The 19,740-nt window shown below is 40.8% G+C and overlaps 1 protein-coding gene across 1 annotated transcript in view; it reads right to left on the bottom strand.

The window, feature by feature from the left end:
* Positions 1 to 19,740, bottom strand: part of vps8 (VPS8 subunit of CORVET complex) — a 152,297-nt gene that overhangs the window by 34,693 nt on the left and 97,864 nt on the right. The window contains exon 40 of the mRNA XM_081360455.1: positions 10,145 to 10,225. Within this exon, the coding sequence (XP_081216581.1) occupies positions 10,145 to 10,225 (81 nt within the window). The remainder of the gene's footprint in view (positions 1 to 10,144; positions 10,226 to 19,740) is intronic.

The following is a 19,740-nucleotide window of genomic DNA, read 5'->3' as shown; positions in this document are numbered from 1 at the left end:
AACCCAAGTTTTCTGAAGAGACAATTATTTTGTATGATGAACAGATTTCATTTAGGCTTTTATTCACAAATGTTGGTAAACAAACACGCATACATCAAGCCATTGAACATCAGATATGACAGACACGGTAATCTTATGAGTTTGAAATAACAAGAGAGTAAGGGAATGAGGACAAAAATTTAACTTTTAGGTAAACTATCCCTTTATTACCTTAAGTAAACACAAAAGCTAGAGTACCTACATATAAGCACACTCAGACCTTTGCAGAATCTTTAGTATATTTCTGCAGAATTGGAACATGTATCAAAGTTCTACACATCCCTCACACTTTTTCGTATTTGTTTATTAAATATTTTGGCATATTGGTTATGCTTTCAGCTTCTGATACTGACAAGTCTCTAATATTAAAAAATATCAATTTAACACATTAAAGTTCAAGTATTGTTCAAGTTATGTGTCAACCGCCCTGTTTCAGTATATTGAGAGGAGGGAACCCATTTCATCTCATAACCACAGGCAATGGAAGAATTTTCCCATAATGTATGAAGTTATTGCCACTGAAACCAATGGGGTATGTACAACGACTCAGAATATAAAGGGAAGCAAATGCCTTTTCAACTCTGTTAAATATTTATTTTCTATCACAACCAAATAACATGAAATTTGTGAAATGGATTAACATTTGAGCTTGTGCTGGCATTAAAATTGGTTCAGTTTATTTCTAAGAGAGGAAGAATTTCCTCAAATTTACACAGTCTCTTTACCAGAGGCAATATGTTTTAGCAAAGTCATATAAAAGACTAAGAAGTGGGAGGGTGTGTGTGTGTGTGTGTGTGTGTGTGTGTGTTGATGTATGTTATTTCATTTTGATGTTAGTGCAGCATTTTGATGAGAGTATTACGTGCACACACACCAACAGAAAATATACTAGCCTGAAAATACAGTACACACATAAGGAAGCACATTTAACCCCCACAGACATTTCTGAGGATTGGAGAACACACATTTCAAAATATTTCATCAGCTATGTGGGCAATTCACAAAGTGAGCATATTGAAATGTATGCCAGGACAAGCATTCCTAAGGGATTGTTGAATAAGTGCATTTATGCGTGTAATTTATGTCTCAATTTTGTGAGGGGAAAAGGGGAAAATTTGTGTGTGAGGGGGGAATCAGGTGTTATTCTCACCCCTTCCTCGCTTTTTCCTTTGAATGACAAGCTGTAAATTCCCATTGGTCATGGAAGGGAGAGTGCAAACACATGCTTTCACAGACAAACTGAAAGACCACATAACCACATACCATATCTGGTGATAGTTTAAACAGACAGAGAAAGTAAAATAAAGAGAGAAAATTACACAAAATCCCTTAAATTAGTAACGTAACGTAAATTAGTTGATTGGAAGTACTGTAAAACTAAGTTTTGCTGGTGTAATTTAAACTATTTGCTTAATATCAAATGACAATTGTGCATTCTGTGCAAGCCATTTGACACTGACGTCATCAAGGTTTTTTTTTTTTTTCAAATACAGTTGACATATATTTGTATATGATATATTAAAGTTGAAGTTAACTGACAAACACGTGTTTTATTTAATATTTGTTTTATTTTTAAAGGCAGCTCGGAGACATCAGGACCTGATGGATAAAGTCATTAATGGATGCCTTACTTTTAACATTTGTAGTCTTTCAAATACTAAATATTTATATAAATATTACAATAAAGACTTTGTTCATGTTGTATATCGTTGCAACAAGATAGAGTGTCAATCAATGGACATTCTGTTATATTGTTTATATTGTAGCAGCATGTACTGTAAATATATCTACGCACCGTTCAGTGGGTGGATTGCTATAAGTTGTTGACACGTTAGAGTGATGAAGCATGGATGCATGGAAAAAATAAAGAGCGGGATGTGCTTAATACCTCTGAACACAGTAAAATGAAAATTGAAAATACCCATCTTGCCAAGTATTCGCATAAACATGTTGGAGAAAATCAGACGTGTATCAGTATATTAGATCTGTGCATTAGGCCTTAAAGTGACAGCAGCCTAATATGTATACTTACAACTGTCTGTGCCCTTAATCAAACAAAAGAAAAATTGAAAATCACTCACTGCTCTTGATTTTATAACATTTGTAGCGAGTCAGCACATGCTTAAATCAAAGTAAAGAGATTTATTTTTACATTTGATGAGTTTAATTTCTGTACTATTTCTCACAACTCTTAGACCCATTTGTTTCTTTGTTCTATTTCCTATTTATTGGTCCTGTTGCCTGCTTGCATTGTTTTTTATTATTATTATTGACTGTTTACTTGTCTATGCATTTATTTTCCTTTAATCCAGTTTGTAATAGCTATGACTGTCTTTTTTTTTTTTAGACAAGGGATTTTAATAAAAAAAAAAAACATTGACGTTTTGACAAGTCCATTGTAGGCAGCCTGTTGCACTGCACTGCTATGTAAACAGTTGCACATCCTGTATAGACACCTTCCAGCAAATTGTGCGACAAACTAAAACACTTAAAAGCCTGAGGTAGGGAATTAACTGCTGAAAATAAATACCCAATGACTCATGGACACTATGCCCACAGAAAATACCATGAGAAATTGCACTCCAGATTCCACTTATAAAGTTCAGGTCTCAAAAGTAGCAAGATTTAGCATTTATGCTGTCAAAAATAGAATAGAAAGGAATAAAAGGTAATGTATTGGAGTCTGATGCATTTTTATGGATGCTATTATCCTACAAGTGACCTCAAGCGAGAAGTGAGTACTGAAAGACAACTAGCTAAGGTGAAGAAAGCAACTCCACACAAAATCTATCAAATAAATTAGTATTGCAAAAAGATTAGTAAAGTTTAGTAAAGGCAAGTTTAGTAAAATTCAGACAACACATTCTAGCAAAGCCTTTTTCAATTAAGCCAAAACCAGGGAGGAATTTAAACCAGTTCTTTAGGATTGGTTTGGAGATGGCCATGGTTTGCAGAAAACCACAAAGTAACGCCAAGGATTGTTTGATCCCCAAGATAGAGACTTAAAACAGACCTTCTTCCTTCATCATGCTTTATGATAGAACCAACAGTTAATGTAACCTCACCTATACCATGTTTAGTGTCTACAAATTTGTATTTTGATGATCTAAATGATCGTGTTTATTGTATGTCGATATGTATACAACATATTAGTATTACAAGAATCTTCAATACTTAATCCACTTACATTATGCAAATTACCATGCTCGAAGACAAAAAAAATCTACATTTTCCCTCCGAAAGCTTAAGTTACCATTGGCTCACTGACCCCTGGGAGGAGAGACCATCCTCAGAGGTTAAAGAGCCCTCGATTCCACTGCCTCTTCTCTGTGTCTTCTGATTGCTGTTCTGGTGGTTGTTGAGGAGAGATCCCCTGATATGATTGTAAAAGCGCTTTGGGTGTACAGTAGTACATATGAAAGCACTATATAAATGCCTCATTCTATTCTATTCTATTCTATTCTATTCTATTCTATTCTATTCTATTCTATTCTATTCTATTCTATTCTATTCTATTCTATTCTATTCTATTCTGTGTAGCCTCACCCGGCCTTAGGGCCGGCCGGCACTGTCGCTTCGACAGGCCTCGACTACAGACAGCTATGTTTAAACAGTCAGACTAACCTGGCAAGTTCGTCAGAATTTCTTCATTCAACACAGAAGAAATCGATTGTAACTTCAACATCATGGACTTACGGAACCATCAAGACTTTCTTCTGAGACTGCATCTGGACGCTCTTTCAACAGCTAAGGCAATGCAAGTATCGTACATTTGAACGCTAAACAGCGTTTTAGTATAAGCGGCATACCCCTTGCTAACAAGGTGTTTAAAACTAAGAAACTGGTTTTGTTCAGGTGGTTAAATTACTCAATTCCCTGTTTCTGTGTCCGGTTCCATTTACTTTCAAATTTTATATTTTACCCATGTATGAGTGATTGTGTGTATGTGGGTGTTTAGATTAGTTGTGTTCATGATTTGGTAAAATAAAGCTTTTGAGCTTTATTTTACGATTGTGATCACAGCTACATGCTAAGAAAGAGTTATTTTTCTGTGGCCACGAAAAATATCTTTTCTGAGAGTTAATCGACAATCAATACTGAGTGTTTACTGGACACACAGATTAATTGATTGTAATAATAATTCAGCTACAACAAGTTAATTTTATTAACTGATCCAAATATTTTTAATTAATTATAACGAGTTATAATTATTCATATTTCCCTTTTGAGCTAATTTGATACTCTGTTAAACAGAAATGAAATCTTTAAAAACCACAGAGACTGCCTTTTACATATCAAAATGCATCAGATCATTCTAAAACAATGCTAGACGGACTTATAATTTCGAACTTATCGTTCAACTGCATAATTCTATATCATGTTTACAACTTATATATGTGACTAATATGCTTAGAGATACCACATAATTTGTGTAATTGTTATAACTATTGAATGGTTTAATGGACGTATGGAGTGTTTGATATCAGCGTGAATGTCTTCTCTCCTTAATTTTTGTGTGAATTAAATCTGTGTAAAATGTATCATATTATTATTATAGAAATCATGTCTTAATTGTACTCTGCTAAGAGCGGGAAATGGGACTTATCAGATAACATGTAATTTATGGTGAGAGGAGGAGAAACATTTACACCCTGAACTAAAGACAGTGTCTAATTGGTCAGAACCCCTCCGGGAGTCTGTACAAACGTTACAGTTTAAAAACTCAAGACAGACAACGACATATTTGGGAGATGAAAATGGGATAAGTCCGAGCAGCTTTATTCAAGCCATCCAATCTCATCTCATTTACTTTTCTTTCTTTTACTTAGTTTCTTTTCTTTTCCATTGAGAGTCTCGAGTTCTAAGTTAAGTTTTGCAGTAAATCCCGCCTCAAACTTTAAACTTCAGCCACGGGAGAGACTCCCATTCAATTAATCCGCCAACACACCAGAACGTGATTCCCAAGACATCACTCCAGACATGAATCAATGAACCTAGGAAATCCCCTTTCCAGCAACGAAGGGAATCCCGACAAACGCAAGTAGCGCCTCCAGATTCTAGCTGAACTGGTACATTGATATAAAACTTAATAACCCTGCCTTAAAGAAATGATAGAAGGGTTAGACTAAAAATTGATGTTTTGGTCAGGTCAGGTCAGGTCTTATAAAGTGAATATATTGCTAGAAACTTGGGATTTCGTCATTTCACTCTCTTAAAAATCATTCTTTCCTCACTTTCTTTTATTCTGCAACTTGTGTGAATGTGTGTGTGTGTGTGTTTGTGTTAGATATTAGTTTTATGTGTTAGTAATAATTTATAATGTCTTGATTATTTTAAAGAGAAGTGTCTTGTGTTATGTGCTTACAAATGCAATGTCTTAAACTGCTGATCGGACAATTCATTTGTTCGGCCGTAAAATAAGTGAATCTTTCAAAATTCCCAATACATTATTTAATAATTCCATTTGAGCTAAATTGACCTGTTTCCCTAACAAAATAATTGTTTTTCTCCAATACACATAAGCCACAATTAATGGCACCCTTTTATTCAATACTTATTGCAACCTCATTTTGCCAAGATAACAGCTCTGAGTTTTCTCCTATAAAGCCTGATGAGTTTGGAGAACACCTGACAAGAGATTAGACACCATTCCTCCATACAGATTCTCTCCAGATCCTTCAACTCCTAAGTCGAAAACTCCTAAGTCGAACACTCTCCTCATCAGTTTTCTGTATAGGTTTCAGGTCAGGGGACTGGAATGGCCATGACAGAACCTTAATTTTGTGCTCAGTAACCTATTTTTGTGTTGATTTTGATGTTTGTTCTGGATCATTGTCCTGATGGAAAATCCATTATAAGATTTATTTCTAGCATGGGATTTCTTAGAATCTATGATGCCATATATCTGAACAAGATCTCCAGGACCTCCAGCAGAAAAATATAGGACCACAACATTAAAGATCCAGCAGTATATTTAATCCTACACATGGGGTACTTGTTTTATAAGCTATTTAGCTATTTTTTTCAGCTCTGAAAAAAATTATTTGATCTATTTTTTAATCTGACCAAAGAACTGCATCCTGTTGAAGTTCCAGTCATGTCTGGTAACTGAATATGCTGGAGTTTGTTTTTTGGGTAGGAGCAAAGGATTTTTCTTAAAACCTCTTCAAACTATTGTTGTATTACAAATTTATTAAAATGTTTAATTTAGGTTTACATTGAATTTAGCATGTTAAGGTTAGGTATAAATTATTATTATCAGAGTTTTCTAGCAAAAGACTCCGGTCAGTCCTGTTTTACTGAAACTCTTAATGGCTCTTGGAGCTTGTGTTTTAGCAAGACAGTCTTGCCAGTCCTGTACTCGGGTCTCAGCATTTTAATAGATATGCTGAGTGGATTAGGATGGGCAACACTCTCAGTCTAGAACAGGTTCCTAAACCTGTCTCATCACAAAGTTTTGGTTCCTGCCCCTAATGTATATAAACTGTAAGAGAACGTCCACTTAGTCAGACTTTGGAAGAACTGCAGCCACGTCTACGCGAAGTCCTCAATAAAGAATAACTTCTAGAACGTGATCCCAATGTCTCCTGGTTTCTGCTTGGACGAAGGAAAAAGTTTCCAACACTATCCTCTTGGATGTACATTAAAACAATATAGACACACGTCATCTTCTATGCAGATTCGTAACATTTTTAGTTGATTGGAACTTCTTAATTATTGCCCTGATGGGAGGAAATGGGAATTTTCAATCCTTTAGATATTTTCTTACAGCCACTTTCTATTTTGTGAAGCTCAACAATCTTTTCCTGCACATCAGAAATGCATTCTTTGTTTTTACTCATTGTGATGGATGATTAAGGGAATTTGGCCTTCATGTTACCTCATATTTATACTCCTAAGAAACAGGAAGTCATGGCTGGACAATTTTATGTTCCTAGTCACCCTGGTGTGCTAAAAAATAAAAATTTGAAGGGAAATATACTTCAGAGATATTTTACTCAAAAGAATTCCAAAGGGTACCAATAACTGTGGCCAACGTGTATTGGAGAAAAATATTTATTTCATAATGTGATTTCATTATTGTGACATTCATTCGTTTTACTTCAATGAAAGGTTAGATTTGTGTGATTTTAATATAAGATCAAAAGGATTAAAAATGCAGATTTATTTTCACAGCATTCTTTGAACATATTTACCAGGGGTGCCAATAATTCTGACCACGACTGTATGTGTGCGTGCCACTGATAACCATAATGGGACCTGAGAAGTCCAGGGAGCCTCTTCAATTGTGCACTTGTTAATTAATGAAGAAACAGCCATTAATGAGTTCTCATAACACTCCACCCTTAACTGACCCGATTAAAGCAGCTGTGAGGATAAGCTGGAATTCGTTAAGTTTGATAGTTCTTCTGAAGCACGTCACTCTCTAAAACTTAATTACGAGGGATTGAGAAAGTATTTAGGTATGTGTGTGCGACGGATCAATGTGTTGTTTTTATAAATATTGTCCCTATTTTCTTATTAATTGTATGTAGAGATGCACAGATTAAGTAGGTACATTCATGCCTATAAAATAATCAATAGATACCAACCCAATTTATTGTCATAACTTGTAATATTATCAGCATCTCGGATTACGACCATCTTATTTTGTCTATTTTTCAACTGACGTAAGTGATGAGAATAATTCAAATGAAAGGTACAAAAGCATTAAAACAACAAGTAAATAAAGGGAAATTTTGATACTAAAAGAACTTCTGTCTGCTTTTAAAGAGGTAGAACATAAATAATTTTGCACATAGGACAAAATATATATTTTGAAATACACTCACCTAAAGGATTATTAGGAACACCTGTTCAATTTCTCATTAATGCAATTATCTAATCAACCAATCACATGGCAGTTGCTTCAATGCATTTAGGGGTGTGGTCCTGGTCAAGACAATCTCCTGAACTCCAAAATGAATGTCAGAATGGGAAAGAAAGGTGATTTAAGCAATTTTGAGCGTGGCATGGTTGTTGGTGCCAGACGGGCCGGTCTGAGTATTTCACAATCTGCTCAGTTACTGGGATTTTCACGCACAACCATTTCTAGGGTTTATAAAGAATGGTGTGAAAAGGGAAAAACATCCAGTATGCGGCAGTCCTGTGGGCGAAAATGCCTTGTTGATGCTAGAGGTCAGAGGAGAATGGGCCGACTGATTCAAGCTGATAGAAGAGCAACTTTGACTGAAATAACCACTCGTTACAACCGAGGTATGCAGCAAAGCATTTGTGAAGCCACAACACGCACAACCTTGAGGCGGATGGGTTACAACAGCAGAAGACCCCACCGGGTACCACTCATCTCCACTACAAATAGGAAAAAGAGGCTACAATTTGCACGAGCTCACCAAAATTGGACAGTTGAAGACTGGAAAAATGTTGCCTGGTCTGATGAGTCTCGATTTCTGTTGAGACATTCAGATGGTAGAGTCAGAATTTGGCGTAAACAGAATGAGAACATGGATCAATCATGCCTTGTTACCACTGTGCAGGCTGGTGGTGGTGGTGTAATGGTGTGGGGGATGTTTTCTTGGCACACTTTAGGCCCCTTAGTGCCAATTGGGCATCGTTTAAATGCCACGGCCTACCTGAGCATTGTTTCTGACCATGTCCATCCCTTTATGACCACCATGTACCCATCCTCTGATGGCTACTTCCAGCAGGATAATGCACAATGTCACAAAGCTCGAATCATTTCAAATTGGTTTCTTGAACATGACAATGAGTTCACTGCACTAAAATGGCCCCCACAGTCACCAGATCTCAACCCAATAGAGCATCTTTGGGATGTGGTGGAACGGGAGCTTCGTGCCCTGGATGTGCATCCCACAAATCTCCATCAACTGCAAGATGCTATCCTATCAATATGGGCCAACATTTCTAAAGAATGCTTTCAGCACCTTGTTGAATCAATGCCACGTAGAATTAAGGCAGTTCTGAAGGCGAAAGGGGGTCAAACACAGTATTAGTATGGTGTTCCTAATAATCCTTTAGGTGAGTGTATAATCCCAATTTTAGTGCCAGTAAATATTCTCTACACTTGCTATTGGCAGGTGTGGTGTGAAGGTTTTCACTTTTTTAAGGATCTCACCTCCCATTTCATTTCCAATTATCACATAAAACACTGTGAATTTAGCTGCTGTGGTTTGAGCCGTGTGAGCAGCACTAAAATAACTTATAATTTAACAGAGGTAAATGACATATCTGTTGACTGAAACCAGCAAGAGTGCAATTAATAGGAGAGCAAGACATCAATGATGCACTATGATTAGCTCTACTGTATGAACATATTTAATAATTTAGCTTTGCAAGTCAGGCTGTGTAACAACACCTCACAAAGCCTGCACTACACCCTAACAAAAAACAAAAAACAAAAAATAAAATAAAATGTTGTGATACCATGGTATAGAAAAATGATCTGACTGAATCTGAAATAACTTGAAGTGTTTGTTTACAGATGGTGTTGTAGAAATGTGCTATTCACAGCAGACAATGATTGATTTATTGCAAGTGTCCAATTACAGAGCAGTTACTGAGATAAATCGAGTGGTATTCAGCTGGCATTCATGATCTTGATGATCATGACATGGCAGACCCCCATGATGCGACCCGCTACATCTAAAATTAAATGGCTTCAACTTATATAAGTCTACGTGATTTTAATAATATATGTCAAAATATCATTATAAAATTAATGAATACTTTTATTCAGCAAAGATGCATTTAATTGATTAAAAGTGATAGTAAACATTTTCACTCTGTTACACAAAGCTGTTCTTTTGAACTTTCTATTCATTAAAGAATCCTGAAAAAAATATATTACCGTTTCAAGTGTTTTCAACATTAATAATGATAAGAAACATAAATTGAGCACAAAATCAGCATATTAGAATGATTTCTGAAGGACCATGAGACACTGAAGACTGCAGTAAAGTTGCTAAACATTCAGCTTTGCCATCACAGGAATAAATTACATTTTAATCTAATTATAATCTAATAGAAAACAGTTATTTTAAATTAAAATAATAAAAATTGTCAACACATTCAACACACACATTACCTGTTCGTAGTTAAAGGTCTCTAGCATCCCTAAAATTAGCCCCTGGATCTCAGCCAGCTTTCCTTTCCCATATACAGGGTCCTAGAAGAGAGAACACATACACAGAGATAAATTAATTTATTATAGCTTTGATCATACTAGTAGAAACCTGTGTCTGTCTGCAGGTTTCTACCCGTGAGAAACGATTCTGAAATGAATTGCAGCAAACTGCAGTCAACACAAATCAGGGAGTAAACACAGTGCGTTCTGTCAGACTGCATTCACAATGACAGCTGATAACTCTCATATGATGAAGGAGTGCGGCCTCAGTAACATCACACACACTCGCCATCACTAGCTGTTATCACAGGACTGCACACACATGGGCAATTCTGCCCTCAGTAGGGGTTCAGACTGAAGCAGTCACAAAGATCAAGACCTGGAAGATTCTCTCTCTCTCTCTCTCTCTCTCTCTCTCTTTCTCTCTCTCTCTCTCTCTCTCTCTCACACACACACACACACACACACACACACAAAAATACCTTTTCATTCTGAGGGGTGGAAAGGTACAGAAATACTGTTGTCATCCAGGTCACACAATGGCAAACAACACTATTTCTCTCTTATTAGCAGACAAACACTTGTTTGTTCATTTCATTATAACCATAACACACTCATATCCTTAAATGGTAACTCTCACCAAAATGCAACCTAGGGTCCTCAATCTTTCCATCTTTACTCTCCTCCCTGTTACGTTGCATTCGGAGATCGACTATTTTTGACTGTCAAAATGCCGGCGGACACAGCCACAGTGAGTTGTTCAAAATTTTTCTTTTTAGTAAACTCTGTGTACACAAACGATGTTCTCAGTGCTCGAGTTCATGTGTAGAGCCCCTGGTGATACTTCGAGCAAAGTTTCATGTTGTGTCGAGCCTTCTTAGTGTTTTAAAAATAGCGATTTTTGATGCTATCATAGTAGTGCCCCAAGCACTCCCATTCAAAAGGCAATTGGACTGAAAACGAAAATACAAGTCATCATAATTGAATACTCAACTGTCAGATAACAATAAACATTAAATTATAAGATAAACTCCAATATACAGCATAAAGCAGCATATAATGACAACAGCAGGTGTCTGATCATATGACTAGCGGCTATCCGCGATCGCGCCGCCGCGATCGTCATTTGCATATCTCAATCGCCATTTGCTAAACATCTGACAAATATAACAAATACAAAGCGTTGACTAAATGTTTAAATAACTACTCACATTTGTTGCATGAACGCACAACATTGAACAATATCAGGAAGCACGGCTGGATCTGACTATTGCATCAGTCTGCTGGAAGGAAGTAGCAACTCTTAAATCAGTCCGTCATGAATCACTGCATATTTCCGTTCCGGGACGGACTTTCTGACATAGCCGCCCCCAATTATCAGTCAGGATAATTGTATTCCTTAAGAAAGGCCGTCAGAAGGGTCTGTATCATTATCCCTCATTGGAGGGAGTGGAATCAGCTTCGACTTGAACTTTGGCTGTCCGAATCCTCCCGTCAGCCCCGGCATAGGTTTCTGTCACGGTACCCACAGGCCAGAGTGCTCGTGGGAGTTGATGGTCGATTAGGAGTACCACTGCAATTTCTTTACCATCTGATCTCCATTTCTGTCTACCCTGTAGTTCTGGTAAGTAACAACGAATGAAAGCAGTCCAGAACTGATCGGCCAATACTTGACTGTGTCTCCACCTGCGTTTACCCAAGAGTTCGTCTGAGTCATAAAGGACTTGTGGCAATGAAACATCATGACGTCCCATGAGTAACAAGTTCGGAGTGACAGGATCCAGGTCTGCAATGTCCGATGAGACATAGCCAAGGGGCTTGGAATTGAGTATGCCCTCAACTTCCACTAGCAATGTTTGCAGTACAGATTCGGGCACGGATTGTTCCCGTAGAATGACTCGCAAGGCAGTCTTAATCGATTTCACCTCTCGCTCCCATGTTCCGCCGAAGTGGGGGGCACTTGGTGGGTTATAGCGAAAATGCATCTGCTGTTTAGCCAGTTGTTCCTGCAGCTCAGGAGCCATTCGACGAAAGGAGTCCTTTAACTCATGATCGCCTCCAGTGAAGTTAGTGCCATTGTCACATAGAATCTCGAAAGGCTTTCCTCTACGGGCTATAAATCGTCGTAAAGAAAGGAGGAAGGCGTCTGTGTCCAGGTGTTCAAGGAGGTCGAGATGTAAACATCTGGTTGTCAAGCACTTATATAAGATTCCCCATCTCTTTTCCTGGCGCCGGCCTATCTTCACCCGAAAAGGCCCGAAGCAGTCTACGCCAGTGGAGTAAAATGGTAGCTTGAACAGACGTAGCCTACATGGTGGAAGGTCGGCCATCTGTGGATTCTGTGGCTTGGCGCGCCAAAGCTGGCAATTTTGACAGGAATGCTGGTGTTTGCGCACAGCTTCACGGCCTCTAAGCACCCAGTATCTACGACGTAGCTCTGCTAGCACTCGCTCTGCACCTGGATGATGGAGTTGCTGATCTATGTCTTGGATGAGTAGCTTTGTGACCTGATGTTGAGGATCTAGGACGATCGGGTGAATGATATCAGAAGGCAGGGTTTCAACACGACGAAGTCGTCCACCCACTCTGATTAGACCAGTATTTTCGTCGTACTCTGGGGCGAGAGAACCCAATCGGCTGTCTGTCGGGATAGGCTTTCCAGCTTTCAAAGCTCTGAATTCCTCCGGGAATGAATCAAACTGTGACTGTGCTAGGAGGAGCTTTTCAGCCTGTATATACATTGAGGCTTCAAAGGCGGTGATGTTGGCCGCCCCATTACAGGACTCAACAGTAGCTTGAACTAGCTCGTTCCAGGTTTTGAATTGACTGAGGTCTGAAGGCACTGGACTGGGAGTGACAGTGACTGCTCCAACAAAGGATGCTTTTCTCAACTCGCTCAGGTCAGGTGCTGACTCCGTACTGGGTGTCAACGGCCACATATCCTGTGGTTCGGTCAGGAAGGATGGCCCAGATCTCCATTGGTGAGGACCTGCTATTTCGGCCAAGGTAAGACCTCTAGTAATATGGTCAGCTGGGTTTCGAGCAGAGTCAACATACCTCCATCTGGAAACATCTGTCAAAGTCTGAATCTCTGCTACTCTAGACCCCACAAAGACCTTGTATCGGCAGGATTCTGATTTTAACCAATGCAGCACCGTAGTTGAATCAGCCCAATATGTGACGTGGTGTATGGGAATAGTCAATTCAGTCTGTATCACTTTGGCCATCTGAGCTCCAGAAAGTGCAGCACACAACTCTAAGCGGGGCATAGATAGAGATTTACGAGGAGCCACTCTAGATCGAGCTAGTACAAAGGTGACATGGACTTTCTCACAGTCGTCTGTAATCCGAAGGTAGGCAACGGATCCATATATCCTCTCTGAGGCATCACAAAATACATGGAGTTCCCGAACCGTGGAAGGAGTGTCAGCACCGCCAGACGCATAAGTTCGAGGGAATTGTATTTTGGTGATACTGGAAAGCTCTGCAACCCACCTGGACCATATCTCACGCAGGTGTAGGGGTTCGATAGGGTCATCCCAGCTAAGGTTGTGTTTCCAGAGATCCTGGATAAGAATCTTAGCCCTTGCGGTGAATGGGACTATAAAACCCAGGGGGTCGAATTGGCTTGCCAACGTCTTGTATAGATTCCTCATGGTGGGCTGGACAGGCTCTGCTATTCGATTCTTATACCCGAGGGTGTCATCAAGGCAATTCCATTGTAAGCCGAGAGTAGGTTCTTGCATGTCAGTGCTACTCTGAGACAACCAGCACTCGCTACTAGCTGATCTGGCTTCCGATGGGAGGTGTTTGAGAACTGATGGTATATTGCACGCCCATTGTCTGATCTCAAAGCCTCCCTTTAACAAGGACTGACGCAACCCATCTATTATGGCCCTGGCCTCACCCTGGTGGGGAGTGCTGTGAAGACAGTTGTCGACATAGAATGAGTTCTCCACAATGTCAGCTAAACCAGCCATGGTGTCTTGGTGTTCCTGGGCATGAAACTGAAGGGCATAAATGGCGCAACACGGACTGCAGGTCGTACCAAAGGGCAGTACCTGCCACTCGTAAATGTCTGGGTCAGCCTCCCTATCCATGTTCCTCCAGATGAATCGCAGCAACGACTTGTCACCAGGTAACAAACGTACTTGGTGGAACATGCCTTTTATGTCCCAACTCACTGCAACTGCATGCTGTCTGAACCGCAGTATAACACCTAGCAAAGACGGTCCCAGTGTTGGCCCCGGAAGGAGTTGTTCATTCAAGCTTTGCCCATTGTACTGGAAGGAACAGTTGAAGACTATTCGGTCCTTCCCATTATGATGCACCATGTGGTGCGGAATGAACCACGACTCTGTGGACTGTTCTGCCTCCTCTGGTTTTATCTTGGAAATGTAGCCTTCAGATTCAAGCTTCCGAATTTCAGAGCAGTATGTTTGAGCTTGCTCAGGATTCTTGGCCAGTTTTCTCTAAGTGTTTCTGAGACTGGGGAGCCCAGCCTCCTTGCCTGCACAGAGCAAGGTGATAGGAGTACGCCTTAGTAGCGGAGTTGCAAACCGCTGGACACCATTTACTTCTACTCTGACCGTAGAAGATTGCAGGAGGTTGTAGGAGTGTTGATCTTGCTTTGATCTTGTGATCAACTTTTCATTGTATGGCAAGGTGTCAATTTGCCACAAGCGCTCCACATGTTGATACAGCTCATCACGTGCTGGGGCTGTCATTAGATGCAGGCATTGTTGCTGGCCTTTAGGGGGCTGAATCGGACACATTGGGCCTTGCAATACCCAACCAAGCTTGGTACATATGGCAACAGGGCCACCTTCGGCTCCTCTACGTACTGGCTGAATAGGAGTCAGGAGGTGTGGCATATCAGACCCTATGAGGAGTAAGGGTTTCACCTGGTCTACAGACTGTAAGGGTAGACCTTTCAGGTGGCGATATGCTTTCTGGAGTGCTGCCACGGGGTAATTATGTTCAGCAAGACTTAAGGCAGAGGCAGTAAAGGCATTACGAATGACATACCTTTCTGTGGGTTTTGTGAGGGGGGAAACCTCCAAGGTTACTGTGGCCCCTTCAAGTTTGGTATGGCCTTGTTGGATTGTCTGAAGAGAAAGAACCTCTGGGGTTCCATTCAGCCTAAGCTGCTGAATTACTGGAGGAAGAATTATTGTTCTTTCTGAGCCGTCATCTAGAACAGCATGGGCTTCTATTGTTTGGCCACCACTGTGCAAGAGGACTTTGACAACCTTAAGCATAACTTTCTGTGAGCGATTGGGTCTGTCAAGATAGATTTGTGTGGATGGCAAACTCACCATAAGCACTGCTCTGGAAGTATCTTTGACAGAATCATGTAGAACAGTGAGGTGCAGTTCTTTGCAGACTTTACAGGGCCGCTTGAGATTGCAGGAGTCCACTGGATGATTTCGACCACATTTCCAACAACGTTTACCCTCTGTGATCCAGGTGACAATCTGGGTGGTGGTCAACCTCTTGAATTTATCACAGGAGTTAAGAAAGTGATCTTGATTGTCGCAATGAGGACAGTAAGGCTTTGGCTTGGAAATGGCTTTAGTCTGGGCCAGTTCAGAGGGCTTGGCAACTTTCTCGGATGTCAGAAGTACAGGTGTTGAGCGCTCTCGATGATATGGAGTTCCTTTACTCCTCACAGATGACTTTGTTGTGTCAAACTGAAACATGGCAGCAGCTCGGCTTGAGATGCGCTTCGCTTGTGACTTCGTTTGTAACCAAGTCGCTAAGTCAGGAAGAGTGTAAGTTCGATCTGTACCTGTTTGAAGGATACCACGGCTCAAACAGTATTCTACAAAGCTGTCTCGGTAAGCGGGTGGCATCTTTCCCAATAGTCGCTCCACATGAGAACCACACATCAGCTCATATCCGTACTGTCCCTCCAGCGTTCGCAGCATGCCCACTAGGGATTGCACAGATAGGGCAAACGAATCAAAGGCATTGGTATCACCCATTCTGAGCGGTGGAGTGCTCATGATAGCACCTAATTCTGATTGCACAAGCTGTCTGGGCTGACCATACTTCTCTTGCAAAGCTTGCAAGGCTGCCGTGTATGGTTGTGGGTGGTGCATATATGCCTTAGCCAACTGCTGAGCACTAGCAAACTTAAGGTGGCTCAGTAATACTTGGTATTTGTACTGCTCACTGATGTGAGTATGGTGACTTAATAAATTGTCTAAGGCCAATTTCAACAAAGCAAAGTCACTTTCTGTGCCACTCTCAAACACTGGTAGTGTGGGCCGAGGGATACCATAGGCTGCTGCCATGAGAAGCTCTGTTCCGGGTTGAGGTAAGCAACCAGTTTGGGGAACAGTTGGATGTGGATGAGGCTGCGGGCCGATGGGTGTGTTAGATGAGACTGTCACTCGCTGCTGTGAGGCAGGAAAAATCTGATTCTGATTAATAGGTGGGGCTACCTGGCTTACCAACGGAGTATTCACATTTGAGGTTGATACAATGGTCGCAACAGGAAGTACAGGCTGCGATATCAGAACACTATCTGTGTGTGGTGTCACAAATCGGGTGGCTGCTGCTTGCATGTGGTTGCATTGAGGTAGTGGCATTGAGACTGGACTGAGCTGCTGTGGGACAGGTGACATGTTTTCCCCAGAATATGCGATGGGTGGTCTCCCTTGGAATTGAGTAACCACACATGAAGACAACTGTGCTGTGAGAGCTGGAACTTGTGCAGGCATAGTCGCTTGTAGTGCCAAATGAGGTAGCTTGGGTGTAGACTGAACTGTGCGTATGTCCCTTAATGTGCTCTGTGCCTCTGGAACTGGCTGTGTGACCTGCATGGAAGATGGGGAGCAGGAGGACTGTTGCAATACAGGTGAGTGGGCTGAGCTGGCAGGATGGAACTGTGATGGTGGCCCAGTTGTGTCTGGTGATACTTGAGGCTCTGATTCCATCAAACTTTTGTCTTGGCTGAGTAGCGAACTCACCAGCTTGGCCACTTCCAGATCTGCTTCTGCCTTTTTTAGCTTGCGTCGTCGTTCTAACTGGTTAGATAAGGCCTCCTTCGCCATGAGAGCCTCTTCCTGAGCACGTTGAGCATCTTTAGCTTGGGTTTGTAGTCTCTGGTACTCTATTTCTGCCAGTGTCTCCTCCTCCATCTGTTGAAGTAGGTCGTTGTACTGCCGCTGTTTTATTTTCTCCTCCACTATGGCTGCCTGGCTGCTTGTGAGTGCAGATGTAGCTTTCACACCAGAGACAATAGAATAACAACTGGATCCGGAACGAGAACTGGCTTTACTATGGGACGTCTTCCTCGATTGGCTCTTATGTTGGCTGTGAGAGCGAGAAGAAGCGGTTGGAGGAGGGTCCACAGGAGGTATATAGCCAACCTCATAGTCACCCAGATGAGAAGGCAGTTTACTCTGTCTCTTGGGTCTATCCACCGTCTCTAATGCATCGCTAGCTGCTGTGTCCATACTGTTTACTGTTGCCACATCCGGCTCGAAGGACCAATTTGTTGCAGAGTCGCACCTCTGGCAACCGTTTGTAATTTACAGTTCGGTAGGCGGACAATTATGGACAGTGATTCCGGTAAGAGAATCAAGGACAATGGAAGTATCTTCATAAACTTCTTTTTAATAACTTGTCAGGCAGTAAGTGACTATCACGTTGTGTTGTGGTCTGTAAATACATAAATACAGGAATATACTATGAATACAATGTAACTGTACACAAATTACCTCACCAAGTATCTACAAATGACTAAACAGTCATCATAATTGAATACTCAACTGTCAGATAACAATAAACATTAAATTATAAGATAAACTCCAATATACAGCATAAAGCAGCATATAATGACAACAGCAGGTGTCTGATCATATGACTAGCGGCTATCCGCGATCGCGCCGCCGCGATCGTCATTTGCATATCTCAATCGCCATTTGCTAAACATCTGACAAATATAACAAATACAAAGCGTTGACTAAATGTTTAAATAACTACTCACATTTGTTGCATGAACGCACAACATTGAACAATATCAGGAAGCACGGCTGGATCTGACTATTGCATCAGTCTGCTGGAAGGAAGTAGCAACTCTTAAATCAGTCCGTCATGAATCACTGCATATTTCCGTTCCGGGACGGACTTTCTGACAAATACGGTCAAACTTAAAAGTGGAGTTTCCATTCTAATTATGCTTTCAAACGAAAGTTTGCCTCGGGTAGATTAACAAAAAGACCATAGGTTGCATTTTGGCATGAGAATTAATTTCAATTAATTATGTAATATTTTAAAATATGTGACGTGGATTTTTAATTGAATCGACACACAACCTTTAATTATTAAAAAAAAATAGTTAAAAAATTGTTTCTTTTTTTTTCTGCCGTCGAGCCATATACTTCCTGAAAGAACCATATTTGGCTCGAGACCATTGGTTCCCGAGCAGACTGTGGGATGGCTACATTTACACTAATGCACATTTTCATTTTAAAACATAACTTTTACTATGGTTATGCCTGCCGTCCACACACTACTCCGGTGTTTTAGACCCTTGAAAACGGAGACTGACCCTGTCAGTCAAGACCGAAGCAAGCAAGACATACGCAATTTGACGCAACCCATAGCAACACGTAGCAACGACACCTCAGACTGACAGAAACATAAAAATAAATGTGAATTTAGGCTACTTTAGTTTTGTACACATTGTCATGTTAATTATAATCAAACGCATTTTGTTTTATTGACCACAATATTATCATTGATATTTGTTTGAGAAGGGCACTTTTGATTAATTTTGAAATAGGGCAGGGGCTCGAGCACCCAAAGGCTATGAATCTGTTGATCAAAGACTTAAAGAGAGTTAACTCCACATCAGCAACATAAATTCATCAACTAACCATGCAGAAATGTCCTGTTGCATTCTACATGTTGTCGCTTCTTCTTGAGTCTCTCCATCATTGTCCGACTCCAGTTTAAACATAAAAGGCAGAACAGTTTCTGACATTTTAGTGCTTGTCTGCAAGAGGTAATCAGAGCTGCTAACACACAAGCTCCTGAAGCTCCGCCCTCTGTGCCGGGAGCAGCAGCTCATTTGCATTTAATAATAATAATAATAATCATTTTTTACATTTATATAGTGCTATTCTGGGTCCTCAAAGCGCTTCACATATGGAAGGGGGAATCTCCTCAACCACCACCAATGTGCAGCATCCACCTAGATGTTGCGACGTCAGCCATATTGCGCCAGAAGGCCCACCACACACCAGCTTACTGGTGGAGAGGAGACAGTGATGAAGCCAATCAGTATATGGGGATGATTAGGAGGCCATGATGGACAGGGGCCAATGGGCAAATCTGGCCAGGATGCCGGGGTTACACCCCTACTCTTTTTCGAAGGACATCCTGGGATTTTTAATGACCACAGAGAGTCGGGACCTCGGTTTAATGTCTCATCCGAAGGACGGTGCTCTTTTGACAGTATAGTGTCCCCGTCACTGCACTGGGGCATTAGGACCCACACAGACCACAGGGTGAGTACCCCCTGCTGGCCTCACTAACACCTC

This window comes from Scardinius erythrophthalmus, assembly GCF_964197995.2.
Source record: "Scardinius erythrophthalmus genome assembly, chromosome: 3".
Taxonomy (NCBI): domain Eukaryota; kingdom Metazoa; phylum Chordata; class Actinopteri; order Cypriniformes; family Leuciscidae; genus Scardinius; species Scardinius erythrophthalmus.
This window is presented reverse-complemented; position numbering and strand designations above follow the sequence as displayed.